General features: G+C 38.5%; 1 protein-coding gene across 1 annotated transcript; it reads right to left on the bottom strand.

Annotated features, from left to right (window-relative positions):
* Positions 1–4,497: 4,497 nt before the first annotated feature.
* METAP2 (methionyl aminopeptidase 2) lies at positions 4,498–21,497 on the bottom strand. Its single transcript, XM_065043276.1, has 11 exons — positions 21,227–21,497; positions 20,309–20,410; positions 16,877–16,942; positions 16,611–16,713; positions 12,006–12,167; positions 10,101–10,282; positions 9,922–10,016; positions 9,739–9,835; positions 9,122–9,225; positions 6,548–6,663; positions 4,498–5,299 (listed from the first exon to the last, which is right to left on the bottom strand). Exons 1-11 carry the CDS (start codon positions 21,405–21,407, stop codon positions 5,047–5,049), a joined length of 1,461 nt encoding a protein of 486 aa, XP_064899348.1. The 5' UTR covers positions 21,408–21,497; the 3' UTR covers positions 4,498–5,046.
* Positions 21,498–21,501: the final 4 nt, after the last annotated feature.

Below are 21,501 nucleotides of genomic sequence, written 5' to 3'. Positions count from 1 at the left end.
TCTTCTTGTCCTGTCACTGGGCACCACTGACAAGAGCCTGGCTCCATGTTTTTTACTTCCCCCATCAGGTGTTTACACACAGGGACAGGGTCCCCCTGAGTTTCCTTTCTCCAGGAAAGCTCAAGATCTACTAGGCAAAAGGTGTGTTCTTCAACTGCTGACTAGTCTGCGCAGGTTGTTTTCAAAGCACTGTAGCTTTGCAAAAGAAGAGAGAAGCCAGCATCAGTATAAAAGCAAAGCTAAAAGCTATTTTGACTTGACCTCAGTTATGAGCTGGGTCGCTGTCGTGGCACAAACATAAATAAATTTTTGCTATGAAAATCTTTAAAGAGTCACAGCACAGTTATTATTGTTTCTTTTACTTTAAAAGTACTCAGACATTTCAAATTATGAAAACAGAACTGCCTCTTGATTCCCTGTAGAAAAAAATATAGAAAAATTAATATAAAAACAACATCCTGCTTCGAAGCATGCTGTGCTTTTCTCATTACGTGGTCTTTATCTCTAAACATACCTTCATAAAACCACTTGGCAGAAACATTTTGTGAATGGACTTCACAACATACACTGCCTTTGTTTATGGACAGTTGATTGATGTTCCACAGAATGCCAAGTACCGACAAGCTGGAAGTGCAAAATCCTGGCAAATTATTAACTACAAAAAGCCAAACTCTCTTATTCCTTCCTGTAAGAAAAGTATTTGAAGCACCACCTGTAAAAAATAGAAAATCAACAAATTCCATTCATATTTACACATCACATTATTAAGTTCCTGTGATACCATCTTACTCTTTTGTTGTCTTTTAATGTAAAATGGGTATTATTTTGATATACTAAAGGTAACATGACACAAGGAGGTTGGAAGATGCGACAGCAGTTTTCTCACTCTAACAGCAACTTTCCCTCCCTCTCTACATGCTCTATTTCAACCTCCTCTTTGACAAGTTAGAGTAACACTCACCCTTAAAATACCTGCTCCCTTGCAAGCCAGGTTACTACTCAGCAGCTTCCACAAAGCTAATATGCTGGACCAGCTTCCTTATTTCACAAGCCAGTCTGAAGTAGGAGAGCACGTCCCTACGGATACACCTTACAGTTGCTACTTAGCGCCCAGTTTATTTCTCTATTTAATAAAGTTCACCACTAAAAAAGGAAAAACCCAGCTCTATTAAGGTGGTATTTTTTAAGGGAACATGTCAAGTGCAAAACTAAGGAAATCAATCATCAACACACAAGATGATGTTTTCAAACAAGACCTGTGACTTGGAATACTACTACCTCTGATTCAAGTAAAAGCAGTACAATCTATCTTTTAGAAGGAAAGCCCCTCTAGCTTGAACAATATTTTTTATTTTCAATAAAGTACGTGAGCTGCAAAAGCTTTGAGAAACAAAGACAACCAAAGTCATCCCTCCACACAAGACTTCCACTTCATGTCGGACAGGGCTTGTGTCCACCAGCCCTGTTTACCTCATTCCAGGCTACAGAGACGTTCACCACAGGCCTCCGGTGCGGTGGGCTCCTGGCCCAGCTCCAGCCAAGGGGCCACCCTGCCCGGGAAAGGGGCCAGGCCAGCCCCAGCACTCACTCCTGGCTGCAGGCAGTCACTGGAGGCTTCCACCTGAACTGTAATCATAGAATTGTTTTGGTCAGAAAATCTTTAAGATCATTAACCAATCATTAACCTAGCACTGGCAAGTCCAGCCCAAACCATGTCCCTAAGAACCTCATCTATGCATCTTTTAAGCACCTCCAGGGTAGTGATTCCAGTGGTGACTCCACCACTTCCCTGGGCAGCCTGTTCCAATGCCTGACAACCCTCTCCATGAAGAAATTTTTCCTAATATCCAATCTAAACCTCCTCTGGTGCAACTTGAGGCTATTTCCTCTTGTCCTATCACTTGTTACTTGGGAGAAGAGACCAACCCCCTCCATGCTACAACCTCCTTTCAGGTAGTTGCAGACAGCGATAAAGTCTCTCCCCTCAACCTCCTTTTCTCCAGGCTGAACAGCCCCAGTTCCCTCAGCCGCTCCTCATCAGTCTGGTGCTCCAAACCCTTCACCAACCTCATTGCCTTTCTTCAGACATGCTCCAGGAGTGCTGCTAACGCAGTTGAACACAAGACAAAATGACTTTGCCATCTTGCAGTCAGAGAACTAGTACAAGGCTCCATGAAATTAACAGAAAACTTGTTAGGTTGAACATTTACTTGAGTAGGTGACAAAAACAAAATACACAAACCAACCGAACCAACCCAAACCTTGCATCTAAGAGGAGAAGCATGTTGAGTCTAAAATTAGCCTCCCCGTTAGGAAAATCTGAGGCCAAACCTTCATCGAAAGGACAGACTATGAGGTCCAGCTGTACATTCTCTAGTGACATGTATGTCTAGAGGTCTGCATGAAGGTAAAACCCTGCAAAGCTGGTTCTGGAGTCTCCACTTGGGCATCTCTAATAAATGTAGTCTCTACAAAAAATATTACCAGTTCTGGTGCTGCACATACTCAAGAAACAGGATTATTCCCATCTTCTGGGTAACTGAGGAAGACAGACTTCAATAACCAGTTCCAAAGTATTTGATACATTTTTGATTTTGTCAAAGGCCAAGCCACTACGGTCCAGTTATCAGACAGCACAGCCAAGAATTTATAACTACACCTCCAGCAGTAGGAAAAAGGCAGCCTAAAGAGCAGGAAAGCAGGAATTGATTTTATTCTTTTAAAATGCAATGTGCAAGGAGGTGGAAATAGGCCTTGCCTTCTAGACCGACAGATGTAAATGCAGGATGGTCGGCAGCACAGGAAGCATCTATCTAGACAAACCCCATAAATTTGTGGCAACAAATAATCATGATGTTCTGCGAGTTATTTTTCCCAGGCATTTCCTCTGCAATCTGTTATGCATGATTATCAGCTTCTATATGCGAATTAGCAAACAGACAGTAAGTTTAAAAGTTTAAAAAATAGGCCATAGTCCAAAATAGTATGATATGATCAAATAAAAGTGATGAAAAAAATCACTGATTTGTAATACCAAGTGTTCTCGAAACAACCGTCAGTGAAGAGAAAAAAGCCTTAAGCTGTAGAAACAGTATCAAGTGCCACTGAGCTACCAACAGACTATCTTTCTAGAGGGAAAAATCTGGAATTAGCAGGCAAGAGGCTGAGAACTGAAGCAGATTTGTCTTACTTGTTTCTAGCAGAATTTGCAGTAACCAGGCTTGTTACAGAGGTAGATACATAAGAAGCCACCCTGCTTGTAGCAAGTCAGAAAGTGCATCAGCTGTATGGTCCTGTCAGCATAAATAAAAATAGCAGCAGCTCATGTACCCAGCAGCCCTGTTCAGCACAGACTCTTTCAAGTGCCAGTTTTTACTTTGCAGCGTACAAGGGTGCTGTACGGCAGCTACTGTTTGTTGGGAAGTTGAGACACACATGCCCACACAGCTGCATAATTTACTTAAAATTCGTTGCTGGGATGCCAAGACTCCCAAACAGCAACAACAGAAATAAACATTTCAGGATCCTATTTCATGAGTTTCTACAAGTTTAAACAGTGCTAAATTTGAATAACACATACAATTTAAAAAAAAGCCACCAATGTCTATTATTTTTCAAACGTAGGCAGCACATGAAAATGCTCCCCTCTAAACTGCAGCTCAGTTTTAAAGGACAAAAACGCAGCTTTTACCCAAAGATGGAGGGGGAAATAACTGGTATTTCTATATTATTATGAACTCTATAAACAAACACAGGCTGTGACTATAAAGGAGTAGGTGAAGTGCCTGTTTCCTAAGCCATTACACTTAAGGCACTGTTATTGACTTAATAAAGAAGCTGTAATTTTTGTTATCAGTAACTATGTAATATTTTAGTATGCAAGACATTTAGTAAATATGCAGCACTAAAAGATATACTGCACCTAGGCCTGCAGAACCGCGGCATTTCATTTACCTTTACAAATGAGGTCAGACAGTCAGATTCACTGCAGCAGAAAGACAAAGAATGACCTCTTATGGCAAGAAAACATCAAATACTTCAGGTTAGTTTGCCCATGTGGAAGAACTTTCAACACTCCAAAATAAATCAATGTTTTTGTTATCCCCACAAATTGTCCAACCCAACGTGAACTTTAAGATGGGGAATCACACCAAGGAAAATTTTGCTCTGTGCAAGAGGGTGCGCCAACAGCAAAGAACATGGAGAGAGGTATACTGACATTCACAGTCCTCTTCAGCCCGAAGCTGCATGAGCAGAGACCACAAAACGTATTTTGACACCTTCTAATAAAACTCAAGTCTAAACTGAAGATGGGCACACTCAAAAATAAATCACACCATGCATCTTTACTGAAGGTGTCACATCCTGTCCTGCAAAAGAGTTGATGACTCTTTGGTCTGTATCTCAGCACTGACAAGACTATTCAAATAAGCACTAAAAGAACAAGTTTCATATTAAGGGTAAGACAGGTCCAGTTTCAAGACAAGAAATGGCAAATCAAGTTTGTAAAATATTTAATAGAGCAGTTTCCCAGCAGACTCCTGACCAGAACTGTAACCAGACTTCTAAAAAGTATATGTATTTTTAGATCTGAAAATTTGTCTTTATTTTTTTTTACAAAACGTATTCCAGGAAGTTTAAAAGGCAATATCATAGAGGACTTCGGCGCAGAAATCAGGTGTAGTCATTCAAAGCATTCAAGTAGGAATATGGTAATATAAATATTTGAAAAGCATCTTTTATCATAAATGTTCAAAACAAAATGTATAACTCATTCCAAACTAAAAATTGAGCTTTATAGCACGTATTTCCCTGAACAAAAAAAAAAAAAAAAAAAGCAACTTTCAAAATATTTCTAAAGGCCTGAAAGCTTTTTCCTTGGTTAGTTATATTAGAAGACTTGCCTCTGATTAAACTCCTTCCTTTCCAAATACGGAAAGTATTACATCAGTCCACTGTTAAAACAGACAACATGTTGCAAATTAATTCTGGTATAGTATGTTCCAACGAAGCCTAGAGTATAAAGGTGCTGAGGTGGCTTTGAGTTTAGTAGTCATCTCCTCTGCTGACAACCTCCTTGCATGTTGGGCGCAACAGTATAGTGTGCTCAAACTGTGCCGTGTACGAGCCTTTAATGTCGCACAAGGGAGGGTATGGATCCACTATTCCCAAGTCACACAGGTTCTTCAATGCCATTAGGTATTTACTCTCTCCCAGGCGATCCAGCCATCTGCGGCAGAAGGCAAGAGTACCAAAGTTTTCATTGATAACGTTGAGCAAGTGTTTTGCTCTTGGAAGCCTGAAGGAAAAAGAAGAACACGTTTGAGAAGAGGTATCACCAGCAAGCGTTCACTACAGACAAAAGCCAGACCAATGAAGAACAGGGTTAGATTTCAAGGTGTTTTAAGACTGCCCAGTCTTGGGATATCTTTCTACATCAATCAGGTGTTCTGTTCACGTAAGAAAATACATTTTCTTCCTGCAAAAAGATATCCTTCAAAGCAAATCTGAATGCTGCCCAATGCACTGGCCATCCATTTCAAATAGTTACATTGTGAACATTAGTGCCTCTACCTAGCCAGGCAAAATTGAAGGCAGTGACAGGCATCATGCTCTTAAATCATAAAAGGACAATTCATTTTACAAAGAAAAATATAATTCTTCCTGATCCAAAGTGGTTAACAATGGGAACTAATTTAGGCATAAGCTTGGTGGTTTAAAACTCTGAAGTTTTACTTCCGAAGTCAAATACTTGGTAAGCTTTTTATTCATACTTCTTACAAAATGTAATCATAAAAATTAGAGATTTATAGATCTGCCAAGATATAAACTTATTTCCAAACATAAGCAGTTACTTTCCAACCCTTCAGCTAATTCTTTGCCTCCCCCCGCCCCTTTTTTATATTACTAGGCTGTTCTATGGAAACAAAATGGAACTATCTGGAAAAGCATGTCTGCCTGCTATGTTTCTAACCATAATAGTCTTCACTTCAGAAAATATGTTGCACTCCTAGAAACACCAAAATGTAATCCCAGTGAAAACTAAAAATTCATAAACTATTTCATTTCACAGCAATACAATGAAACAACAACTTAAACCCCACAAAATATCCAGACAAACAAAAGAGATTACATGAATAGCTTAATATATGCTGGGAACAGAACTAAGACAAAGATTGTGGCATACAACCATAATACAGATGTTGATTTAAATATATATATATATATATATATATACATACATTTAACATATAGACTAATATACAACCATAATCTCTATATTATTATTTTCAAATTACTAATGATAGGAAGTTATGTAATTATGTATTTTCTCCATTGTCAGATTATTTGGAATAATTCCATATTGTTCCAAATTTACAATCAGAGCATATTTTGTAACGAGAACATTGCTACCACCACCCTTTAAGTCCTCCAACAGCCTAATTAATTAATGAAGAACCTGCACTGTATCAAATTTGAACCCTAAAAGGGTGGTAGCACTAGCACAATATACTAGCAAAAAAAAAAAACAGCGACAAAATCCAACCTTATGGGCACATGCCCAACATCGAAGTTCTTCATATAATGAGAACACTCCATATCATCATGAACGACACCTTTTCCTGTGCTACCAAAGGTTTCTATAGCATATACTTCACCTTCCTAAGGAGAAAAAAAAAGGGAACATGTTGCAATATGAAAATAAGTGACATTGGGCCATTCTGATACAATGATCTCAGTATAACAAATTCTGAATACAAGTAATTAAATGTCAACAGATTCAATCACCAAGTCAACGTAGAGAAAAATTCAACATGGAGATTTCAGACAGTAAATTTACAAACAACTCCAACTCATCAGCTATTTATGCTTGTACCATTTTATTTGTTTCAAGCCATAAATATCAGCACATTTCTAGTCACAATTTCTCAAAGTCATTGCAGTTAAAACATTGTCAAAGCATACATCCAACATAGCTAAGAAACCACATTCTGCTGCAAAACATTTGCTAACTGGAAGTAATCTGTTGCTATTCAGATACAAGTCCAAGGAAATTTATAGTTCAGACATAGCAAATAGACGTTGATTAGAGACTTACTGCACTGAAAAACCTTCTGCCCAATTTCTGCAAGAATTTTCTGGTAACAGCTGCTAGTATAAAACCTTAACCTGCTCATTTCCACTCCACAAGATGAATTTCTTCAAGAAAGAAAGGTGGTAATATATATCTGCAAGGGCATTATCAAAATTCTAGCCAAGAACATACTGAAATGCCATTATATAAACTCATTTCTGCCAAGTGCGTTCACACACCCTCAACGGTAGGACTGGGAAAGGGACTTAAGACAGGACATCAAACATTAACAGCAGAAGCTGGGCTTTCCAGTTTATTAACCTTCTTTTAAAGTCACAACCCCAAAATAAGAAGCCATATGAAAAGGAGTAACACAGGCTTCAAATTCAAGACAAACTCTTAAAGATGTTCCACAAAAACCCACAAACAACGCTACCAAAAAAAATCACTTTACACCCACTTTTTCAGGATCATCAGAGGTTCTGTTTCTCTTTATCACAAAAACCTCATTGGATTGCAGTTTGATGCTATAATTAGCATAGTACAGTAAGAGCTTGGCTATGCTCCACATTCTCCATTGGCAAAACGGTCTTTAACAATGTAGGATGGTGTCCTAAGTAACCTACAGAAGCTGAAGAAATTAAAAGATGTCTTCTCCCCAGTGTCTGAATATTCAATTAAAACAATCTCAAAGCTCTTAAATCTCTAAGTAAGATTTCCTCAAAGAACATTTAAGTTTTATACTAGTAATATACTGGTGATGGATGATATACAAGAGCTAACCATCCACTAAGCTAAAACAAGAGAGGCACACAAGCTTTTACACCTTCCTTTTCCAATACTCTTAATCCCTTTGCACACTCCTATAAATAAGATGATAGTTAAAACTTTTGTAATTTTGTTCACATCGTTAACAAGGTGATGAACAATTATGGTACAAGTTTTGGGTGATGAGAAAGAGTTTGCCTCAAAAAACAATCTTGTCCAGACCAGACCTGTCCCTTATTCAGCTCTTAGAAGTGTTGCTTTATTTACTCTGACAGGCTTACTAGTGATCATTGCTGACCAGTGATCAGGCTTAGAATGAAATTAAAAGCTTCTTACTTCATTACGAATCTTTTAAATAAGCCTTCGTATCTTGTTAGAACACAAGCTTATATCAAAATGTTAAATCTAAAGCCTAAACCTATCAAAATGTGTAACCTAAATCTCAGGTTACGTATTTTAATGCTACCTTTCCCATTGGTACAGTTTGCCACATCACGTACAGCAACTTCTCTTCCCCTGCTCCAAAATGGTTTTCAAAAATTTTTCATCTAGCCTCTCACAGTAACTAGAAATATGCTTAATTATTTTGTATCTGCAAAGAAAAACTGCACTGGAAGCTTTTCAAGAAAAATATCTAACTGTACTTTCAAAAAGTCATCCACAGCTACAACACTAAAGGAATATTTCTCAAGAATTACGTGAGCAAGAAAAGATTGTTATTTTGTCTTTTTAATTACAGAGTGAACAACCAAGGAAATTGTGAATGACTGGTAAGTCTGAACATCTTTCAAGAAAACTCTAGTCACTCAAATTCAGCCCAAAATCTGAACTCCTGTCCTTTTCCCTGCTCCTAAGTGTAACACTCCAACACTCCATTTAAGTAATGCATACACATTGAGAAATAAATATGCCAAGAGTTTCCATAAGCATCGCTAAGGCCATTCAGATTTCAAGGTTTTAATAGCTGTTGCTTCGTGTTGTGGTTTTTTTTTTTCTTTTCTTTTTTTCAAATAAAGAGCAAGGTTCCAAGGCTTCAATTTCAGACAGTGTCAGATAGCAGAATACTCCAGGGCTAACTGGAGAAGCCATTTAGCCAAGTGAGCTGAAACAAGAGTTATCGCTCCTTTACAGGAACACTACAAAGTGCAGCAAAGTTTTTACTCTGTTGCTATTATCCACCAGAATCACAAATATTAAATGTTAGGACCGCACAGAAAATATTATTCTTGCAATGACAGCTGGGTAAACTTAACAGAAAGATTTATGAACTCCATTTACCTCCATTCTTGTGGCTTCTCCTCCTTTCACAATGGGCACCGTTTTTCCAGCATGTATCCTGTACGGCCCAATTGAGTGTCCATTCAAATTGCGAATTGGTTTCACTTTAGAAGAAAACATTAATATTACAGGCAACTTCCTAACAAATGTTAAACCCTTTAAGGCAATTTGGTTTGTTAGTCCATACTGAAAGTGCTCCAGTGACTCATCATATTGCAAAGAACTAATCACAAAACTATCCACACATCTTGTACAAATTCTGGCCAAGACACAAGTTAGTTTTGCATGCTATATCAAAACTTCATTATTAAAGACTGGCAATTTCAACATTAATAAAAGTTTATTAATAAAACCAAACAGCAGGTATCAAATTATTTGTACATTTTGAAACAGTTGTTTAGCCTTCAGCTTATCTGTTCAAGCTACAATACTTGCAAGAATAATCCAAGAACATTCCTCCAGAGGAACAGCAAGACAGCCAAAAACACGTATTTATGCAAGACTCACACCCTACTTCTAGTACAGTGGTCTTTTCAATATAATACAAACAAACCCATATTTGTACAAACATATATTACTCTACAAACAATTATTCTTATATAAAGAAAAGAACTTGCCTTGGTATGTTTTGCCATCAATTTCAACCTCATAAGACTCCATAACTTCTTGTATGGCCTCCCCCACATCACAGAGACGTACATCTATCCCAGCACACTAAAAATGAAGTGCAAATATAAGCGGAGAATAATTGCAAAGTTTACTGTAGAAGACTTGGCAAATGACATACATATTGATCATACCTTTATTCCAGTATTTGTGGCATCTTTTACAGCTTCTAATAGTCTGTCATATTTTGGATTGAATGTGACTGTAAAAGCACAGTCAATAATACGACCTGAAATGAGCAGAAGTTAATTAGCATAACAGTCTGTGCATTGAAGTATGTTCTCAAAGTTTTAATTCATAAATGAAAACTAACCACTAATATGTGTCCCAAAATCTATTTTGCAAATATCATCGTACTGCAGGACTGTTGGATCTCCAGCATTGGGAGTGTAGTGGGCGGCACAATTATTCAGAGAGCACCCAGTAGGAAATGCAAGACCTGCATTTAAACCATTTTCCTTTATCAGCTTACGTGAGCAGTCTTCTAGTTTTTCACTAAAAGGCAGAGGGGAGAGGAAACAAAAGAACACAACAGTTGTCAATATTTCTTATAATGACTTCAAATAAATCAATGCAAGAACAAAACCTCAGAAAAAATATTCAAGCAAATGTTTTAATTTGACATCTTAAACTACTTGTATACTAGCTAGGAGGAGACCCTAGACTAGAAAACATAAGTACAACATCACAATCTTCAGTTCTTGGCGTCGTTTCTTCTACCCTTTCTTGGGCAAAACTGAGTATTTCACTAGTGTTTTTATTACAAATGTTAACAAGCTACATTTAACTGATTTCTTCCTGAGCAGCAGGCTATACAACTGAAGTTCAGGCACATTAAATGCATTTTTTCAACTACTGGGATTTAAAAGGGAAAGAAAAGAAAAAGAGGGGAAAAAAGGAATAGTACAGTCCTCTCATTTACTAATTTTTTTTTAATACAAAAAAGATTTTTTTTTTTTTTAATTTAAGCAATAACAGTGATAAAAGAAAACCTTATGAGACTAACATTTGTTCTTGGGTTTTGTCTATTCTCAAGCTGTTTGCTGCTGGAAAACTACAGACACGTGTCCACTAGCACACACTCCTATAGTGGCACTGAATTACATAAACTGCAACTCCCAACAGTGCACCATACTCTGATTTTATTTAAGAAAGCTATTCACTCAGAGCAAATTGAAAAAAGAAGAGAGTTTACTTTAGCAGGCGAATCCCCATAGCCTGAGGTACTTTAGGAAGAAAAGTCACATTTTGAAAAATTTATTGCTTATAACAGTCAAACTGTATAATTCAGTATGTCAGATTTGTTTCAGCCAGACTAGTGAGTATTAAGGCAGTTGTTTCTTCCACTTTCCCTGAGGGTATATTATTTCTTTCCGTTATCCTCGAAGTTACCTTGGGGATCAGCTCTGATTAGCTTTCTTACTATCCTACTCTTGTCAGCACAGTCCTCAGTCATACCAGGCTCAAAGCACCTGATTTTGGAAGCTAAACTGTCCCGGATCAGTGCAGTACTTGGACAGTAGACAGTCACTCTAGATAAACTGAAGGACAGAAAAAGGAATAGTTGGAAGAATCAAGAAAATCAGTCCAGGCTAATTATTTCTTAAATCTTTACCTTAATCAAATTCATGTTTATCTTAACCCATTTGCTCAGTTATTTCTTATCAACTAAGAATAACACAAAGAAGCATTGTGTTTCTCCAGAAACATCAGTCAGTGAAGACTAAATATAGATAAAATCTTCCTGCCCTGGACTGACTACACAGCCATGCTGTTTTTACGCCTCTTTCCCAACTCCCAGCCTCAGACTACAGCTGCAGTGCCCAGCCCCAAAACTTCACTGACAATTCTGGCATGTTTATTGTCACTATTGCTGCTTCTCTCAGCCCCACTGCAGAACTTATGTGCAAGAGGAGTCGGGGCACAGAACACTAAAATCAAGCATTTGCTCAAAATAAGTGAACCTAACTGAAAGCTTAGTTTGAAATTCAGTATGACCCCAGGCCCTGGAAAGCTGCACAAGCTAATCATATGTTATAGGAGGAAACGTAAAGGAAATAATTTGGGATACTGGTTGCATACTTCAAATGGAAACCTCCCCCCTCAAAACTCATGACACAGCCAATTAAAGCACACAAAACTCAGACTAATTCCCCCCCTGCTCTGAAAAAAGAAGAAAAATCTACAGCAGAGGTCCTTAAAATATTGATGTCCTCACCAGATTTCTATCATTGTCATTCCAGGTTTTATCCAGCTCATAACATATTTCCTCACTTGTCTGTGTGCCTCCGCAGCCTCTCGAAAATCATTCCAGATTTCCTCACTGGCTTGGTCTAGTGCTTTCTTTTCTTCACTGGTTATTCTCCAAGCAGCTGTTCGCCTTCAAAAATATATAAAGCATGTCATGAAGAGCTACTATAATTGCAGTAGTCATTACAACTTCTGTCTAAAGACTGCAAAGGGTGAATAAACCAGTCAGGTGTACACTCCCTCGTGCAACAGAAAAGATCCCGATTTATACAATTTTGAGAATAAAGGAAGCCTATAAAAAACAACAACAAACCCCCCTCACAAACTATCATCACCACAGACTGGCACCTATAAAAAGCAGTAATATTGCAGCAAAAAATAATTATGTATATACAGGAATTTCACTCTGACCATGAACAATTTTATTCTGATTTTTCAAAAGCCTTACCTCCCAGCCTCCCAAAAGCCCAGAGAAGCTGTGTGCTTGAAGGACACATAATACTTTACAAAAAGACAGAAAAGGCATATAAAATGCATATCAAGGACTGCAATTCTACCTTGAGTTTAGCAGGGCGAATCACCGCAACATGCTCTGCTCACGCATAAAGTTTATTTTTTGCACAATCTTACTCATTCAGATAGTGCTCTAACTATATGGAGAAGAATCTCAACACTGTAGTGTAGCTACTTGGCCCAGAAACTATTACTGACACAGAGACAATAAGCTCCTTCAAAATTTAAGAGCCTGCAGTTCCATTCTCCGAATACTTAGGTAATAACACCTAACACAGGGCATAGTAACTATGACACATGCCAGGAAGTTACTTTCTAAATTTGCTGGACAGTGAACTAACATTTGTTCCAAGAGAATACCACTCATTTTAACTCTTCAGTAGGTTCATAGAACAAATACAAGAATAATTTTCAATACAAGACTAAATATACAATTAGTTTTGAATATAGGTTTTTATTAAACAAGAAACTATAGAACTAAAGTTCCAAGAAAAACAAAACAAAACAAACAAAAACCCCAAAAGTAATTTAGCCACTCCAGCAACTGTCAGAACTTAATTAAAAGACTACTCTTTTGACTACAAAGTAGAGATACCCTTCAAATGGCGAAGCTGGAGCACTGTAATGATGCAAAAATCCCTAGTGATAACTCAAAGAACTCCATATGTGCTATGCAGCACATCCTAGTAGGTGAGCCATAAAAGAAAAGGGATGATGGACAAGATGGACCAAAGGTACTGTACTACACCAAAGTTTCCAAATTTAGAAATTATCTTTTACCTTTACGTAAAGGAGCTGATTCCAAGCAAACAATCAAATATGCAGAGTTAAAGGATTAATTTTTGAAATCCAGAAGTGTAACTACTTACCTGTTTCATAGACAAGTAACTCGGCTCCACTCTAAGAGTTCCCTTCACAGCCAAAAACTAGGTATGAGTAAGCCAACAGACTATGCCCTGCGATTTTGCTGCATTTTGAACTAAGTATTTATACAGTGTTAAGAGGCCTGCAATCCTAAACCAGAGTTGAAAAGAGAAAGAAGGATTCCATAAAAGTTTTCACAGGATGACCTGAGGGTCCAAATATTTTGATACCTTTTTGTTTGATTCCCTTGAACTTCAGGCTCCTTTTCAGATAAAGTAACAACAGTGCAAAGGGGAAATCCCATACTTACTTGTCTGACTCGTCCTCTTGCTTCAATAGCAAGAATCCCACGTATTACTCTTACAGTTTGCCTTAACACTGGTAAATTCCACCAAAATATAACCTCACAAGTAACAGGCTGCAACACCTGAGTGTCCTTACTTGGAAACTGGACTACTGCCAGCACCAGCATCGTGGCACAAGAAGATGGAAAAGGTGTACTCCAGAAAAACAGTGGGGAGAGGGACTTAAGGAGCACTTCAGACTGCTGGGGATTGCCGCAGGGAACACCCTCTGGTAGCAAGAGCTGACGACAGAGCCTGGGCAGCTGCTCTGCCATCAGTCATGTACTTAAGTGCAAACTCCAGCAAACTGGCAGGAAGCCATCCTCACTCTATGCTGCTGTATTTCAGCGTATAGTCACTCCATGTAAGACAACTGGGGGGCAAAATCGCCTCTACATTTAAAAATAATTTATCAGACCCAAAGCATTTTGCTGCACCACTGCCACCTGGAAGCAACAAGAAGTCCTGCTCAGGCCTAAGCACTTCAGGACATGAGAAAAATGAACTAATCAGATAACGGTTGCACACCAAACATCAAGTCCTCCAACAGGTACATGAGCTAGCAAGCTTTTCCAAGGACAGCATCCCAACATGCTTGCTACCACACAAATCAACTTATGAAGTTCACCACTTACTCCAAGCCATTTGTTCCCATCTTTTCACTCGAGCTCACAGTCCCAATTCTCACTACTACAGTCTTTAATTTAAAGAGACCAGGCCTGTGCTGAAAACTAGATTTTAGTGCTCAAAATACAAGAATTCCAGAAAATAACTCCCCCAGGTTATTTTAACCCACATAACAGCACAGAGGCAGAAACAAGCTGGAAGGGACAAGAATAAGAATTCCCTAAACCCACTTTAACAAAATGAGTGTACCATGAAATATTGCTTATAGCTTTTCCACCCTCCCTGTCACAACATTTCAAATTCAGGTGTCTTCAAAAAAACCACAAGCCTTCAAACAGAACTAAATACTGGCGATAAAAATACCAAAGCTGTTAGTTCAACTTGCCACACAAAATACACAATTATAGGTTGATGAGAAGTAACTTCAGCAAGCATGTGACATCAAGAGTTCAGATCAGAAGTACAACTCTTCAAAACAATCCAAGGCAATACCCTACTGACCTCAGCACGAATAAAAGAAGTGGCATAAAAATGCTTCACCAAAATACAAAATTAAACTATTATTCAGAATAGGAAATATCCAAGCATTCATGTCAGCTACTAACATAAGTATGTAGCTACTTATGTCAGGAAATGCTAAGGTAGCATGCTAAAGAGTTAACTGTTTAAACCAGAAACAAAACTAAGCATGTATTTGCTTAAGCAAATTATATAAAGAAACTATTTCAGGTTCCTTAGAAGAGTTTATTCTTGTTCCATAGCAGAACACTCTTGGTGCAGAAAAGATGCCCCACTTAAATACTGTTACCAAAGGTTTGGTTTTGTTGTTTTGCATGCATTTACATGTTTGGGTTTTTTTTCCCCCTTTCAAATGAATAGTAGCAAACCCAGAGGAAAACATTTAATTTTCAATTGGCTGGATATGTAACAGAAGTGTAAAAATAGTGTGTCATTTGTTAATAAACTATGAATATGCCTGAAATACTTATAATCTAATTTCTGGATTGCTTAAATCATGTCCTCCTGAATGTATAGGTTTATCTGCATATACAGACAAACACTTAACTCTTAAGCATGAAAGAATCACTCCAGCATCAGCTTGTCAAGACTACCCTGTGAAAGTCCTTCATCAGCACACTAATATTGTGCATACAAACAAGGCAGCCATTTCTAAATAAATGCGAGCACACCTTGCAATTAAGTTGAATTTAAAAGAAAAGGTTTCCTTAAACCCAAATTTTAATCTCATAGAAATTATATAATATCATCTGTGATTATCTGAACACAATTGATATGATGTACTAGACTCTTGACTATGTTGCTTACACTCTATGAAAAACAGGCATGACTTTAAACAACTAATAAATGTTTCAAAGTAATTTGATTCTGTAAAAAAAGAGTAATTGAAAACTAAACAATGCTTTCAGAAATATAAACATTTATCTACTCACCTCCTCCTTTGGTTTAAACTATTTTGTCAGAGTTTTAATTCAAAATTTCCTGGAAAGTTTTCAGTAATACCTGGTCTTTTCATTCAGATATTGATGCAATTCAAACTAATTCCACATCCCCCTCCAAGTAAAACATGACCTCCCACAACACCGCATGTAGGAAACTCAGTCAAGCTGGTATATCCTAGTTCCTAACAAAGCATATGGAAATAGTAGTACTGTATGAAAACATAAGGATGCAGATGCCTGTTCCAGTAAACCACTAGAAGCTGCTGCTTGTTTAGTAAAATTGCACAATATTCCCATGCTACTCTGAATTACAAAAAACAGTTACGTTATAATAACTATATATTCATACAAACAAAGAGAAGCAAAGTGCAGAGTACACCATTTAGGCTTTTAAATTAAACTGTCTCATTCTCTGAGACAACAAGTTGATACCCATGTGCATCCAAACTGCTGCATAACAGTGTCACACCTCTCTGAATTTTAAACTTTCAGTTCTAGTTCAGACTGTATTTTTCTTATAAGCTGCTTACTGAAATACTGCTAGTCCCCTGGGTCTCAAGGTCCCCTTCCTCACGGCAATTCTGCTCATACAGGCTATACCTCAATTAAAAGGGTAGGGAAGAAAGAACATTACTGGCCTAAAGACTTCTCTTCATTTAGTTCTTAGATGATCCAGTTGTATATTAAGATTTTTTGCAATTCAGCACATCTAGATGACAACATTTATATTTTTAAAATATTTTAAATACATTTTAAAACACTCACCCATCTTGTGTTGGTGGGTATTCACATTCTTCTCCCTTCGGGAATATATTGCTGGGAAATAGATCGCATATTGGAATAGATGGTGGATCTGTCTGGACCTTAGCTGTTGAGTATAATTTAAGAAAATTTTACATATGGTACACTAGAAATACTTAGCCTACAATGCCAAAATGCACCCCAAAATTTGTTTTTGCTGCCAAGAATAGCACTTACACATGCTTATACCAAATATTCATGCAGTCTATATTTTTGTGCTTGATACCTACGTCCTTTCTTCTTTTTCTTCTTTTTCTTCTTTTTCCCTGTTGCTCCATCTCCTTCACCCTCTCCATCTACAGGAAAAAAAGTGCTCAGATGAATACAAAACAACCTTAAAGACCAAAAAAATATTGAATGAGACACAAAATCATCCAGACTACCTGGAAACGCTTCTTTCACAGCAGAATTTAATGGATTAAAATAAGATAGCTAGAAGCTGCCACCAAACCATTAGCATTTTCAGTTCCTATACCAAACACAGACCTAAGAAAATACTTTGTAAAGTTGATGACTGAAATGTATCACCCAACAGAGGAAAAAATGCAGCTCAGGGAAAGTCCTACTTCAAATTCCTCTATTCTCAAAACACCCAAAAATGTGCCTGGGGAGCTGGGGGAGGGCATGAGAGAGAAGTGTATTAGACACAACAGTTATCAAAAAGCTAGGACTTACTGCTTCAAACACACTTTGATGCTACAGCTAAAGGAACTTAAAGCATCTGGAAAGATTAAAAAACCCAAACAAGTAAAGATGACAGCACTTACGTCAGGATGAGTTTAATCTGGACATTAACAGGAAAAGTCACAACCAGCACAAGCAAAACTACTGCATGTGAGACGTACCAGTGGGAGGTTTTCGGAAAGCACGGCATGTTAGCACCAAGAATCAGCCACACCATGCTAGCTCACATTTTGGAGCTAGCGATAACCCCCATGGACTTAATGTTTGGCTACATCTAATGCTTAGCTACTTCACACACAATGAAGCCTTTATCTAATGTGATACCATCTCACTAAACCTTCTGGACCTCACCATAAGCACATTTCAAAATAGTTAAGTACCAGATCATCCTTGTGGTCCTTTCCAATCTGGTATTGTATGATTCTATGAAGTACTAGTAATCTAGATTTAGAACATTTATTTTTATCTACAGCAAAGAGTAAAACTGAATGAACTTTTAGAATCAAGTCAAAGCACTGCTGTTTTGAAGGCATTTATACAGAAACTTGTACTTGCTCATTTATTTAAAAACCAAACCAAACCAAACCACTGACTGGTTACTCCAGTCACTAGGTTTCAATCCTCCCATGATCCTCAGTGTCATCCACATTTTTAAGCCATAGTGACTGCTGTAATCCTGCAGCTAGGGCAAATTTCAGTAATGTCTCACCCCTGCTACTCCCCAGCTCATTTTGCCATTAAGTGTCTTATTTTAAATGTTTGCAAAAAAACTGCAAGTATAACTTGCACTACTAGTGTAACTGCAATATAGTTCAGCCTACCAGATTCTCCATCAATCCATATCTCACAGGCCAGCTGGAAAACCTTAACAGTGCATAAAAATTTCTTTAAAATGTGGTAACCTCACCACATTTCTCTTGACCTTGAGCTGTGCTCAAACCATGCATCAAAAAATGAATTAGACATGACTCCATTCACCAAATGATTTTTGGATTTTTATTTTTTAAACACTAGGCCTAACCTGCCAAAAGAAGAGCACAGCATTTCTTAAATGCTATCGCTGTTGCTATCTGCTTATTGTGGCTTTTTCATACATCGCTGCACGTGAATCTGCCAACTGCAAGCCAAACTAACCGGGCCTATGCTTCCACGTCCTTGAAGACTGCTGCAGACTAAATGTGCTGCCAGAAACATAACCTGAAGACAAACAGGGTATTATTGGTCAGCTGCAGTAGTTATCTAGCTGGTTGTGAAAACAATTTTAGCCAGAAAAGCAATTTAAGAGCTTTGCAAAACTAAAGCCCAACCTTATGTCGTTTTGGTATAGCTGTTTAATAACTTAGATAACATTTTTGCACGATATTAGGCTATCAGGATGTTTTAACACTGCAATGGAAATCTGAAGAGCGCTTCCAAATATCTCCTGGATTTTAAAAGGTATACAGTCTCACTTCTGAGGCCACTCAGTTATGGGCTTATCAAGGAAAAAAAACACAAAGTAGGTACATATTTTATTGGTTTTAATCTAATGCACACCCTGTCTTAAGCAACACCCCTGAAACTACACAATTAAGACGGCATGTGTCAAGACCCAGGACAAGCAAGAAAACAATGTCTTCAAAAAGCTTGCAGCAATTTATTTTTCTGCAAAATTATTATTGCTTTTCTAAGCACATATCCAAGTCTAACATGTGGAAAAAAAGATTATTATTTCAGTGGTAGCACCACTCATATTTTGTTTTACACTTTCCAATAGTGTAATACTAATTGCTAATACTGTAAAAAGCATAGAAGAACACAACACTTGATGTGTGACTAACAACATTACTTCTCCTGAGATGGAACTAAAATGATTCTAATAATTTTCAAATATTTTTTTTTTCATGGTGTGAAGTTTTCACTATCCTCCTCATACTTCTTACTTTAGTTGCAACAATGGCAAAGCACATACTGTATTAAGTATCTTTCAACTCCATAACCTGAAATATACCATAGAACAAATAATCCATCAGAAGATATTTCTAAGGAAAGCAATTGCATAAAACTGGATTATATATAGATAGATAGATAAATAATGTTCAAAGATAAATTTATTTGTAATTTTACGTACCCCAGCATACTGATTTCATTTTTTAAAAAACTTAGATATCTAACTTATTAAATTAAATTCTACAATTATGAATTCCAGCAATAGTCAACTATGAAGATTTCTAAGTAGAACAATAAAAATCACTGTAGAATGCTGAACCAACTTTAAATGCTAATTCACAAGATGGAAACTAAACTACTAATCTGAGAAATGTATTTTCTTAAATGTCCATGTCTATTGAGAATCACTCATCAAAAGAACTCAAAGACAGCATTTTTCCCTGCATGTTCCTACAGAAAAGATGCATCCAGCCTGGATTTCAATACCAGATACTTCCAAGGCACTTGCTTACAACACTGGCTGCTTAGCACAAGCAACACACGAGGTGTATGCCTTGCTTCTGTACTAACCTCCCCCTCCTTAATTTTTTATAAAAAACTAGGATTATAGATGAATAGGTTTCAAGTCACTGGTAAAGACTCTAAAGCCTTCTATTAATTAAAATACTCCCTTAAATTTTCTCTGTATTTTTTTTGTTCTAGAGACATTATTTGTAACATAAATTTATACTGACCATGGTAATGTGAGAATGTTTCATAGTTTACCTTATCTGAAACTAAACTTTCCCCTACAGTAATAAGATCCTTGAAAACAAGAAGCTCTAACAAAGCTGTGATCACTGATATTTTATATATATATATATATATATATATATATGCATGTCTGAGAGCTAAATTGTTGTCAAAAAAAGTAAAAAATACATATAGTTGATTCTCAGCTCTCCCAAGCGAAAAAAACAAACCAAACCCATCTGTAAAGTTTGTTAAAACAGGAGTCCAGAAAGAAGTTGAAACTGGAAATGTCAAGAGAAAAGATAAGTTATACTTGCCTTCATCATCATCATCTTTTTCCTTCTCCTCCAGCGCTTGTTTATCCAATTGTTTTGCTACATCATCAAGAGTACCTTCCATTTCTTTATCTGTTTCTTGTCCTGTTTGTAAAATTAAAGTTTGACTTACTGTAAAAGGGCAGCTCCACATTAGTAAACAACAGTCCCCCAAACTTTGTAGAAATATTGTGTGGTATTCATCCTACAGATACCAGAGCACAGGTGAATTTTTTTAAAGCAGTCCCAACGTGTAAGACTGCAGGGTGCTACAGTGACAGCTACTGTTACTGAAACTTGCATATAAAGGCAGCATTACCCAGACGCTTCTGGTCGCTTTTTTTCCTGCCAGGGTAACTAATTCGTCTTGCCACAGCAGCAGCCTGCTCTTGTGAGATAATATGGGCGTGAAGTAGATAATTATAAACGCACAGCATGATCATCACTAACTGCTGGCCTGCTAAAACAAACCCAAACCGTAGTTCCTTTACACAATTTGCCCAGACTTGCTCGGGCTCTCTGAGAGGTGTACAGAGACTCCACCACGCGGGGTGACTTTTACAGCAGCAGTCACACGCCTTTCCCCCACCCAGGGCATAGGAGGGGATGGGGGAAGCGGTGGCTTCTCCTGTGCACACCGGAGCAGGGAGGGCTCTCCTCACCTCAGCTTCCCCGGAGCAGAACGACAGCTACACCCCCGGGCCCGCCAGCCCCTCCTGGCCAAGGAGATCCCCTCAGCCCGCACAGCCGCCACGGCCCGGGACAGCGGCCTCGGCGGCGCCCGCGGCCCGCACCACAGGACCCTTCAGCCACCCACAGCCACCCGCCGCCGCGTACGAGCCTCGGTGTGCCGGCCCGCGGCACCCTCAGCCCGCTCCACCGGCCTGTCAGCGGAGAGTCCCGGCGCGGCCCGGCTCCTACCCGCGGGGCCCGCTTTGCCCTTCTTCTTCTTCTTGCGCTTCTTCTTGGCGCCATCCTCCGCGCCGAGCCCCGCCGCACCGCCCTCCGCGCCGTCCTTGTCCTCAGGATCCGGCAGCAGCTCGCCGTTGAGGTGCTTCTCCGCCTCGGCGGCAGCGCTGCCTGCCGACCCCACGCCCGCCATGTCGCCGCGGCCGCGCCGCCTCCCACACACGCTGCGAGACTGGCCCTGCGCTCTATGGTGAGCGCGGGGCACGCCGGGAAGGCTGGAGGACTCC

The sequence above is a fragment of the Columba livia genome, chromosome 1, assembly GCF_036013475.1.
Source record: "Columba livia isolate bColLiv1 breed racing homer chromosome 1, bColLiv1.pat.W.v2, whole genome shotgun sequence".
Classification (NCBI taxonomy): Eukaryota; Metazoa; Chordata; class Aves; order Columbiformes; family Columbidae; genus Columba; species Columba livia.
This window is presented reverse-complemented; position numbering and strand designations above follow the sequence as displayed.